This window comes from Gossypium hirsutum, chromosome A11, assembly GCF_007990345.1.
Source record: "Gossypium hirsutum isolate 1008001.06 chromosome A11, Gossypium_hirsutum_v2.1, whole genome shotgun sequence".
NCBI classification, from domain to species: domain Eukaryota; kingdom Viridiplantae; phylum Streptophyta; class Magnoliopsida; order Malvales; family Malvaceae; genus Gossypium; species Gossypium hirsutum.
The window spans coordinates 114,114,540-114,126,651 of NC_053434.1; the positions used below are offsets into that span (position 1 = coordinate 114,114,540).

The 12,112-nt window shown below is 30.5% G+C and overlaps 1 protein-coding gene and 1 pseudogene across 2 annotated transcripts; both read left to right on the plus strand.

Annotated features, from left to right (window-relative positions):
- The first annotated feature begins 455 nt into the window (after positions 1 to 455).
- LOC121209368 (40S ribosomal protein S8-like) lies at positions 456 to 2,406 on the plus strand (annotated as a pseudogene).
- A 1,758-nt stretch (positions 2,407 to 4,164) lies between these two features.
- LOC121209367 (fimbrin-1) lies at positions 4,165 to 9,294 on the plus strand. 2 transcript variants are annotated; one of them, XM_041079972.1, is made up of 15 exons: positions 4,165 to 4,186; positions 4,979 to 5,232; positions 5,380 to 5,550; positions 5,725 to 5,954; positions 6,068 to 6,239; positions 6,330 to 6,368; positions 6,498 to 6,569; positions 6,687 to 6,803; positions 6,915 to 7,126; positions 7,238 to 7,393; positions 7,535 to 7,734; positions 7,950 to 8,107; positions 8,196 to 8,292; positions 8,393 to 8,484; positions 8,594 to 9,294. In XM_041079972.1, exons 2-15 carry the CDS (start codon positions 5,146 to 5,148, stop codon positions 8,855 to 8,857), a joined length of 2,067 nt encoding a protein of 688 aa, XP_040935906.1. In that variant the 5' UTR covers positions 4,165 to 4,186; positions 4,979 to 5,145; the 3' UTR covers positions 8,858 to 9,294. The 2 variants fall into 2 exon arrangements, with proteins under 2 accessions (XP_040935906.1, XP_040935905.1); XM_041079971.1 differs by lacking the exon at positions 4,165 to 4,186 and adding an exon at positions 4,210 to 4,465.
- The last annotated feature ends 2,818 nt before the right edge of the window (positions 9,295 to 12,112 follow it).

A 12,112-nucleotide genomic window follows, 5' to 3' on the forward strand; every position in this document is an offset into this window, starting at 1 on the left:
TGATTTAATCATATATATTTAAATAAATAAATACATTAATTTATTTTTATATTGGATAAATATAATTATTTATATATACAATATATAAATATAAAATGACGTTATTTCTATAAATGTGTTAATATTTACAAGAATTAGATCAAATCAAAATTTTATGTACCAAATTATACAAAAATAAAGTTTATATATATAGTTGCACGTTAAACCATAATTTATATATAATTTTGAGATTTATCTCTATTTTTTATTAAAAATGTATATATAAAATTAGATTATAAATATTACACTAAATTCATTATTATATAAATTAAAATTATTTATAATTCACAAAAATTATTAATATATTAATTAAGATTCACTTTAACATTACTTCTCAAATATTTGATTGATAAAAATATGACTAAATAATATGCTTTTTAAGTTTTTTAAAAATGTTTTACAAAAGCATTCTTTTATCAAAAACGGTTTTTGGCCTCCACTTTTAAGAAGCTTTTCCGATTAGTTGGGATTAAATTGAGGGGAAGTGTTTTTACCTCGCATAAATGGTAAGTTCTGAATATAATTCCTCTCAAACCCAGCTTTCTTCTTCACTGAAAATTTGCTTCAACACAAAATTCCCCCCAGAAGGCTTGAACTTTCTCCTTCAGCAGAAATGGGTATTTCTCAAATGCCTCCAATCTTTTTATTATTTCTTCTAAACCATGTAATTTTCTTATTAATGCGTTCTTTTTTTCCCAAATAGGTATTTCTCGTGATTCAATGCACAAGAGGCTTGCCACTGGTGGCAAAAAGAAGGCTTGGAGGAAGAAGAGAAAGTAATGTGAAAGACCTTCATTTCCTTTAATTTATTTTTTTTTTTTGATAATTTTTGCTTTGTTTGGTTGCTTAGAAAGTTTATTTACTATTACAGAAAATATGGGATTTTATCTCGTGATTTAGCTTCCTTTCAGTGCTGTATAGAGCTATTTTATTGAGCTTTATTGGGAATTTTTTTGGTTAATTGATTCAAGTGGCTCATCATGACTATAAATATTGCTATTATTTTATATCCGTAAAATTTTGTTACCAGAGATCTTGTTTAGTTTCCTTTATTTTTCATTCTAAGTTTATCTTGTTTTCTAAATTTTGGGGGTTTACTTTTTAAGGTATGAACTTGGAAGGCAACCTGCAAACCCAAAGTTGTCAACCAACAAGACAGTGAGGATTCGGATTCATGGTGGAAACCGTTAAGTTGCATGCTTGAGGCTTGACACTGGAAATCACTGGTAGGGAAGTGAGGCCGTGACACGTAAAACCCGAATCTTGGATGTGGTGTACAATGCATCCAATAGCAAGCTGGTTCGTACTCAAACTCTGTTGAAGAGTGCTATTGTTCAAGTCGATGCTGCTGTATGCAAGCAGTGGTATCTCCAGCATTGCGGGGTTGACATTGGTCGCAAGAGCAGCAGCAGCCAAGAAAGAAGGAGAGGTATTAATTATGTTATGATCGCATTGATACTGTTTCCATTGTTATTTCTTTTAATGTTTCGGTGTCATGGAAATTGAACCTTTGGTGTCTTTAATTTGTTAATGCTATAACCGATTTGCTCTTGCATAATAAATCTTTGGGAATTGCTGTTTACAGTTTTACATTGTTTTACTTCATTTGTGTATAGGAAGGTGAAAGCGGTACTGAGGAGGCGAAGAAGAGTAACCATGTAATGAGGAAGCCGGAAAAGCAGCAACTGTATCGAGGATCTTTTGTTGGCTTGCATCTCTTCGCGGCCTGGTCAGTGTGGACATGCCGACGGGTACGTCATGTCTCGAAATTCTTTTTTTATACATAAGATAAGCCTGAACTGAATATCATATTTATTCTAAAATATGATGTCAAATGGGGTTTGACATCTATATCTTGGAGGACAAGGAGCTTGAGTTCTACATGAAGAAGATCCAGAGAAAGAAGGGGAAAGGAGCTGCCCAAAAAAGCAGCTACTTGAGATTTCATCTTTTTTATATCAAAATGGAGTCTCCTCTCTCATTTTTTGGCCCAGTTTTCACCTTTTCCTAAAATTGATCATCTTAGTTGTTGTCAGTTAGCTACAAATGACTTGTGTTGTATTAGTATTTGCTGACACTAAGTTTTGAGTTGAAACTTAGGGTGGGTTTGGATGGGCGGGGTGTTTATCTGCGGTTAGTATAAAAACAGTAGTGGCGGTGAGAATAGATACTGTAGCGATTCTGTAACATGAGATAAAAAATAAACTAAACACATTACACCGCACCTTACCTCGTCGCCCATCCAAACCCACCCTTAGATATGTCAACTACAGTGTTGTGTCCTATTCAACATTTTTTTGGGGGTATATGAAGTTGGATGATCTTCAAATCTATAAGTTTAATTAATCCTTGTACGATTTAGTTTCATTTTTTTTTCTTTGCTTCTTGATGCTGTTTAATAGACTGTTCGGTGGATTCGGAGTAAGTTTCAGAAATAGAAAATTTTAAAGGATCGAAATATAATTTTATCATTGTATATTTTTATTATTCTAGAATTTCAAAAGATATTAAATTAAAATTTTATCATCTTTGAGGAGTCAAAGTATATTTCAAGAGAAGAGTTGCAGTAATAAATCGGGCTGTCGGTTGCTTGCGAGTTACGGAAAGGGTGAGAAGAGACCAAGCTCTTCTATATTGCAAAACGAGAGAGAAAAAGATATTTCAAGAATAACTTGAAGCACAAGCAACACAGAAGGTAAGAATGCACGTCCTTATTACGTTCCAAATTAAGATAAAAACGATGAAATAACTGTTATAATGTGCAGCTCTACAAGGTAAGTTATTTATCTAAATTCAAAGGCTCAAAAATTAGATTTAAACAAAAAATTAGACAGTTTAAAATATAAACTGCACTTTGACTTTAACATTTAAGGCTTGAGTTCGGCCTATTATATTATTTATATCATATAAAATTAAATATTTTACGAAATAGTACTATGTAAACATGAAAAAAATATGTTACGTTGTCTAAATTTAAAATTTTAATATGTTGTAGGCGCGAGAGTTTAAGTTTAATTCCAAACATAGTATATTAATATTATGCTCGGACATAGCCTGACCCATAAAAAGATTTTGGATATCATATTCTTGCAAGAGAAGTTACAAATCTTGAACATGAACGATAAAGCAAATCTAAAATGAATATATTTTTTTAATATTAAGGATTTTGCGTTGATATTTTCAAAATACTGTTATCTAATAATAATTTTCTTTTAACATAAGAAATTATAATTTTTTTTTCAATTATTATGTCTTAATGATATTATTGTCCAATATTGAGTATGTGTAAAGTACTTATATATACATTTTAAATTTTGACAATTTTTTATACATTTATAAGAAAATAAAAAAAATACACATAGATCTGTTCGTGGGTCGAGCTATCTGCCTAAATTCGAAGGCCCGCTCGAAATTCAAAAAGGTTTGGATAAAAATATTAGACCCAAAAAATGGGTTTGGACAAAAAAGTAGGCCCATTTAAAATACAAGTTGGGCTCGGGCTTGAAATTCAAGGCTTGAGTCTGACCCAACCCGAGCCATTTTGAATTTATAATACTTTATATTATGTAATTTAGAATACATTAAAAAAATAAACATATACTAAATATATAATACTACTCTAATGTAAACATTAAAAAAAATTTAAGATGATCATAAAAATTTTCAATAAATAAAAAATGTATAAGATTATTAAATATTAAAATAAAACAATATAAATATTAAAAAATTAAAAAATAATATGAGCAGATCTAAAATGGGCTTGGGCTAATATTTTACAAATATGGGCAGATTTAGGCAAAATTTTAGGTCCAAATTTTAGATCGGGTTAGGCTTAGGTAAATATAAAATATGTTAATATTATGTTTAGGCCCGACTCAACCCAACCCGATCATGAACACCTCTAATTACACAAAATTGTAATTCTGTCATGTTTTTAATTTTAAAAATTTTAAATTTTAATATAATTGAAAAACACAACGAATAATCCATCCAAAAATTAGTTACACAAGATCCCAAATTCCACGGTCACAAACATACGTTGCAACAAAAGAGTGCATTCTATTTAATATACTCTGAGAAACACCGAATCATTAACAGAACCAAAAAACTGTTTGAAAGCCAGTCTTGCTCTTTGGTTGTCTAGAAGGTAAAAACTAAAAAACCGTTCTTTTCTTTTCTTTTTTTTTTTTTTCATATTTTCCTATTTTTCACTTTTCTTTCTTAGGAGAAAAAATGGATCATTTCCTATCCGTACATCATCATTTCCTATCTAAATATAATCAATCTTACAGATATATACATTTTTTAATTCTTTAAATGGTTTATTTCATGTGAGGCGGTGGTGTCAAGTTTAAAAAAAAAAAATTGAAAGGATCATATGATGAATTCTTTTATTCAAAAACCACAATAACTTTTCTTTTAACAGGTATGCATTTCTGGGTTTGTTTTGGTATTTTGTTTCCTACATTGGGTTATCATTTGTTTTAATTTTTATTTTCAATTTTCTTTTAGGTTTTTTCCCCTTTTGTAATTGGTTGTTCCTTTGCATTTTTGGTTCAATGAGGTGTTTTTGTTTTTCTGTTTCATTGGAATTGAATCGTGAAACCATTGAGTTAACTTTGAAATAATTTCTTGGATTTCCATTTGGTTATGATTGTTTTGTTGATTGTTACAAGTTTAAAGTTAAACAAATTTGTTGGATGGTTTGTTTTAATCTTTGTGTTCATGGGGATCTATAGATAAGTTCTTGAATTGGAATTTTTATTATTATTTTTAGGTTAGTTTTAGTTTGTATGTGTTAGGGACCAAGGTATATTAGATATTCATGATTGAGTATGTTAAAAGCAATCTATAGGGATGGTTCCATGAAGGATTCATGTTAATTTAATGCTAATATGATCCAAAGTTGAGTCATTGATTTGGTTTTCTGATTTTTCAGATTCTGGCCTTGAGGAATCTTGTTTGAAAGTTCATCTGCCAAGGTAATCTGGAGTCTAGTTCGAGTCCTGCATTGTCCATTGCTGGTTGGGTTCTAGATCCATTTGTCTAACTTGCAGAAGAACTTTTGGATAGATTTTTCTTTCTCTGCTCGAACAATCTTTAGATATGTCTAGATTTGAGGGTGTTACGGTCTCTGACCGAGCGCTTCAAAACCAATTCATGCCTATTGAGTTTCGTAACCTTAAAACCAAGGTAAGCATACTTTGTTCCCTCCTCAATTTATTGCTTCAACTATTGCATTATTAGTATTCGGTTTTATTGTTTTATTATGAATGTAATTTGATATAATCTGAACTGTTTGCGTTTTTTTTTTATTTACTTTCTTTATATGATTTACAGTTTGTTTCGGTAAAGAACAAAGATGGTAAAGTTAAAGTTGGAGATTTGCCACCCTTGATGGTGAAATTGAAGGCTCTCAGTTCTGCATTTACTGAGGACAAGATTAAGCAGAAATTGGGTGAATCCTATGATGACATGAGCAATGAGATTGATTTCGAAACATTCCTCCGGGTGAGTCATGCCGTTTTCTATTTTACTGTTGTTAATCATGTAGTATTGTAACATATGAATAAAAAGGAATCATTGCTTTGGTTAAAATTTACATGGCATTTTACATTCCATTAAGTTGATACTCTAATTTGTTAAAGTGCGCTCACATTGTGCTTGGGTGCATGGAATGAGCAGGAGTATTTAAATTTGCAAGGTCAGGCTAAGGAAAAATCGGGTGGTCAAAAGAATTCTTCATCTGTCCTAAAGACATCCTCAGCCACTACACTTGTTGAATCAGAAAAAGCCACTTATGTTAGACACATAAACATCTATCTTGCAGATGATCCATTTTTAAAGCAGTTTCTTCCGATGGATCCAGCTTCCAATGACCTTTTCAATCTTGCAAAAGATGGAGTACTTTTATGGTAACCTTTTTTTTTTTTTGTTGGGTGGGGGGTGCTCCATTATGTATTCTTTTTTCTCTACAAATGCTGTTATAGAGCAGTGACACTGGTTCTGTTCTCATGTTCTTTTGCAGTAAGCTTATCAATGTTGCTGTGTCGGGAACAATAGATGAACGAGCTATTAACACGAAAAAGGTACTTAACCTATGGGAGAGGAATGAGAACCATACTCTAGCTCTCAACTCTGCAAAGGCTATTGGCTGCACCGTGGTAAACATTGGCACCCAGGACTTGGTTGAAGGAAGGGTTAGTACGGATAGGCAGATTCCTATGTGAGTTAGAACGATATTTTCTTATAATCTGATGGTTTTCACCTTGGTGTTACTTGTATTGCAGCCTACTCTCTTACTTGGTTTGATCTCCCAAATTATAAAGGTAGGTATCTAATCTAAGTTGTCTGTATCATTCATGTGCAAGTACTTGTATAGCCTGAAACAGTCAATATAGACTGAGAAGAGTTGGGTCTCAACTTTTTCTCATCCTTACTATCTGTGACAATTGCAGATTCAACTGTTGGCTGATCTCAACCTTAAGAAGACACCCCAGCTTGTAGAAGTGCTGGATGATGGCAATGGAGTAATCAGTTTCTCTTTTCATTTGATTGATGTTTAACGAAGCATTAATTCACAAAATAAACATTTCTTTCAAACAAATGGATTGATTTGTTCCCATTCAAATTATTGATACTTGCAGGATATTGAGGAACTTATGGCGTTAGCTCCTGAGAAGGTTCTACTAAAATGGATGAATTTCCATTTAAAGAAAGGAGGCTACGAGAAAACTGTTACAAATTTTTCTTCAGATGTGAAGGTATTTGACTATGAGAAAACTGGTTTAGCGAATTTGACAGCAATTAGATGTATTGCTAGATGTTGCTTGAATTCATAATTTAATATGTTTTACTCATTTCTGTCCCTGCAGGATGCAAAAGCTTATGCTTTCCTGCTTAATGTTCTAGCACCGGAGTACTGCAATCCGTTGACCCTTGATACTAAGGATGCTACCGAAAGGGCTAAATTGGTACTTGACCATGCAGAGAGAATGGGATGTAAACGGTATTTAAGCCCAGAAGACATAGTTGAGGGGTGGACGAATTTGAATCTTGCATTTGTAGCTCAAATCTTCCATGAAAGGTGAGAAATCACAAACCTGGCAGTCGTAACACATACTTTCCACGCTCGTTGCTCATTGCGTGGTATCTCCAGTGTTATAATCAGGTAATAAAAACATGTGTGCTTTTGCAGGAATGGCCTGAGTGTAGATAGCAAAAAGATTTCTTTTGCAGAAAGGATAACAGATGATGTGCAACTTTCCAGAGATGAGAGATGTTTCCGACTATGGATGAATAGTCTTGGAGTTGAGAATTATGTTAATAACGTCTTTGAGGATGTCAGAAACGGGTAAGTTTTCCTCTGCACAATGTTGTTAAAGTGCTAAAGTTCTATGCATTATCCTTATTGCAGAATTTCAGCATACATTACAAACAAAAAGGTTATGTTAATTTCCTGATTTTCAACACAATGAGCTTGATTTTGATGCAGATGGGTACTTTTAGAGGTGCTTGATAAGGTTGCTCCTGGATCAGTCAACTGGAAGCAAGCAACAAAACCTCCAATTAAGTTTCCATTTAGAAAGGTGGAAAATTGCAATCAAGTGGTAATGATCGGGGAGACGTTGAAATTTTCCATTGTGAATCTTGGTGGAAATGATATAGTGCAAGGAAATAAAAAACTCATAATAGGTACTTTCATCTGGTCTTGTTTTCTCAATTTAAGATTATTCCCTTCGCTGCTTTGCATGTTTTGCCTTGATTAAAAAGGTCAACAAGTATTTTTTTGATAAAGGAATCTACGTTGGGTGTAGAATTCTACTTGGAATTAAGCTTTCATATGTGAACCTTTTTTCGTTTAATATTGAAAAGAGATCGTTGCTGAAAGTGGATTCCATGTGTTGCAGCTTTCTTATGGCAATTGATGAGGTACAATATGCTTCAACTTTTGAAGAGTTTGAGATCTCGCTCCCGAGGGAAGGATATAACTGATTCCTACATCATAAATTGGGCAAACAGGAAAATCAAAAGCACCGGAAGATCCCGTCAAATAGAAAGCTTCAAGGTTTCACAATGATTTCCATTTTTTCTTATAGTAATAACATTAATTTAAGAGGTAAATCTAATATTTATATGTTATTCTAAATCTGCAGGATAAGAGCATTTCGAGTGGACTGTTCTTCCTTGAACTTCTAAGTGCTGTGGAGCCAAGAGTGGTCAACTGGAACCTTGTAACCAAGGGTGAAAGTGGTATGATTTCTTGCTAAGTCGAATTAATTTTTCATTGGATTTTTTGTGACATTATTTATCGAGCCAAACTTAACAGTTTTTGTCCATGTTGGAATTGTAGATGAAGAGAAGAAGTTGAATGCAACATATATCATAAGTGTGGCTCGTAAGATTGGATGCTCCATCTTCTTGTTGCCTGAAGACATCATGGAGGTAAAGTTGCAGCTATATACATGTCACATTTTCAATCTTGAATTTGTATATCTATAAATGATAGGAAATAGGAAATAGGAAATAATTCGGTGTTCTAATGGTATGGCAGGTAAACCAGAAGATGATGCTCACTTTAACAGCCAGCATTATGTACTGGTGCCTTCAGAACTCACCGGAAGAGTGCGAGACCAGTAATGGTTACAGTAGTACTTATGCATCAGATGCATCTTCTCCGGCACCATCAGTTAATGGTGAAGATGAAAGTTCCTCACTATGTAGTGAAGTCCCGAGCTTAACCATCGACGACGCTGCCCCAGACGTTACGGTCTCATCATCTCAGTTCGAGAATGGAGAAAGTACTACTGTTGAGTAAAAGATATTGAATGCCAATTGGTTACCACCATACATGGTTCAGACCATGTAGCAAGCAAAAGACGAAGTATGGTTGCGATCTATGTTACCCGGACTCAAAGATAAGGGTTGTTGGAAATGAGTTTGGTTTTTCATATATATCTTCGGCTGATACTACGTTCATACTCAGAATATAGATGTTAGACGTGAATATTAAAAAAAAAAAGAAAAAAGAAAAAGAGTCCGAGTAACATAGGTTGTATGTTGCAGCTATGGAAGTCCAACTAGACCTTTGAGAGATTGGTTTAACTTTATTAACATAGTTTGCATGGGATTGGCTACAATGGGTTCCTTTTGTCTTGGCCAGAGGAGAAATTACCACCAATAAGTTTTTCTCATCATTCAATTGTATTTTAGATAATGTTCTTTGACAATAAACAAATATTATGCTTTTATCTATACGAACTCAAAACTTTCAAATTATTGTAGCAGCAATAATGCTAACTAAATTAATACGGAATGCAAAGATACATATGATTTATAGGGGAATGATTGTGATATCGCCTTTACTTGTAAAACAAGTCACCTCGCATGTAGGTTTTTCACCAAGTATTGTATAAGGATCCACATACGGCTTCATGGCCAAAAAGGGATTAATCAAACTTGTTTGTGAAGATATAATGTTTTCTTTTCTTGTTTTTGTATTTGTTATATGTAGGAATCAACTATACTAAACCTTAAATTCAATCATCAATTTACCTTTCTAATAAACTTTTGTGTGAGTGTGACCATTAATATTTATCCAAATTGTATTTTCTTTTTTTTTCTTTTTTTGGTATTTGAAGTTTTTAAAATTGTCTCTACTAAATTATTGCAAATTAAAAGCTGAGGAAAAATGTGGGGTGGAAATTTCATGACATAATAAGAACAATTTTGATGATGCCAAAGGGAAATTTCTTAGTCTCATATCTTTTAGGAATAATAATTTTTTGTCCTTCAATTTAAAAAAAAATTATTTTAATCTTTTATTTAGTTATTCGTTTTTTAGGTTTTTAACTTACATTATTTATTAAATTTTTCTAAAATATTTGGTATCATTAGTTAATCAAACATTAATAAATGATTAAAAGCTTCTCCTTTTACTAAGTGATAAATATTATTATAATGATTTTTTGTCCTTTATATTTTTATAAAAAATCTATAAAATACCTAAATATAACACGATTTGAACTTAGGACACCACGATTCTGACAACCATAATTTTACCATTTCAATCGAAATCTTTTTTAATTTTTGTATAATTTTTTTATATAATTTTTTCACTCACATTATGAGTGTGGTACAATAATCTAATTATATATATAAATTTTTAATTAAATTGGTATCATAAAATTAATTAAAAATAACTAAATAATTTATTTTTATAAAATAATAAATATAATTATGATGAAATTTTTACATAATTCAAATATGAAATAATTTTTTTAAAAATAATCATAATTCATAAATTTAAACTTAAAACACTTTAATTTTTAATAACTCAATTTTACCATTTGTCTTAAATATCAATTTTTTTATAAATATGTTTTTTTATAATATTTTTCACCTAGACGATAGTATTAAAGAAAGCTGGGCAAAAAGACAATTCTAATAAAAGAAAGAATAAAATCATTGGTGCATTGCTCTATGCTGATTAGGGTGTTGAAATTACGGTTAAAATCGAATTAATCAGTTAATCGGTTAGTGAATTAATCTAGTTCCGTCAGAGGTCGGTTAAAAGTTTTTTGAAATTTTAGTTAACAGTTAATTCGATTTGAAATCGGTTAATCAATCGAACTTAATAAATAATATTTTATATTATATGTATTAAGCTATTACTAGTTTGGTTAATTCGGTCAAATGAACATTATAAATTTATTTATTTTGATATGTTTCATACTTATTTTAACAAAAAAAAACATATAAATTTCGATTAATTCGGTTAACCGACTAAATTAACCGAAATATTTTAGTTTGGTTAATTTTTTTGAAATTTTTTAATTTAATTAACGGTTAAAAGATTAAAAAAATTAATTAATTCAATTAATACTGATTCAATTTGATTAATTGGTTGAACCACCCTAATACTAATACTAATAACAATAATAAAAGAAGTTAATTTTGGCAAAGGATAAAATGGCACATGAAACATGATATAAACTTTCTATTTATAAATGCCTTATTGAGAAGTGGCTTTTTATATCTCAATTTCTGTGTCTTTTTCCACAATATACCATAGAATATGTGGAATTTAAACAATCCCTTTCTATCTTTTTTTTTTTTAGTTGTTTTAATTCTTAAGCAATAGATTTGCCCTCTCCTTAAGCAATAATAATTCCTTCTTCTTCTTTTCTTTGCTATATAAAAACATTGAACATGTTTTTATTTTATTTTAGAATGTTTTGATATATTTAAGGATGTGTTTGAGTTGAGAATTTTAATATATTAATATTTTTTTATTTTTTTTTGGATAAATAATTTTTTTAAAAGTTTAAGTTGTTGGAATTTTGCAAGTTAAAAAAGTTATAAAAAAATAATGGGATTAAAAATAAAAAATATAAAAATGTAATATAGATATTTTGAGTTTTTGTAAAAATATATAAATATTTTTAATAATATAAAATATTAAAATTAAATAAAAATAATATGTTGAAGTTTAATTTTGTATTTTTAATAATTTTGAATAATCATGTGGGATTTTAATAGAGAGTTAGAGTTACTCAAAATTACTTTTTAAATTTCTTACAAATTTTTTTGAAGATTTTCCTTATTTTTATTATTTTAAAAACTTTGTGAAGTTCTTCCCCCAAATCCCGATTTCTAATTTCTTTCCAATCATTTACTAATCACTTTCCTAACTTATAATTTATAATTAAAATATAAAACTTAAATAAATTTTTAACTAATGAGGTAAATAAAAAATTGTAAATATTAAAAATTTAACTCAATAATTTTTATTACAAGATATTGAAGAAACTTTAATTAAAACTACAACTATATATATTATTAATACAAAGTTGGGATTATAGTGATAAACATTGACTCACTTAGAAGGTAAAGAAAGACCTATAAAGAGATTAAAGTTTAAGAGGAAGAAGAGATATAGCAGAGAGTATGAAGGGGGAGAGATTTGTTTTATTTCGATGTTTATCAACCTTAAAAGAGGGTGTCTCTAGTCTTTCTTAAGATGTCACGCGTTATCCTCATATTATTTTCATACTTCTTAAAATCTAATTGA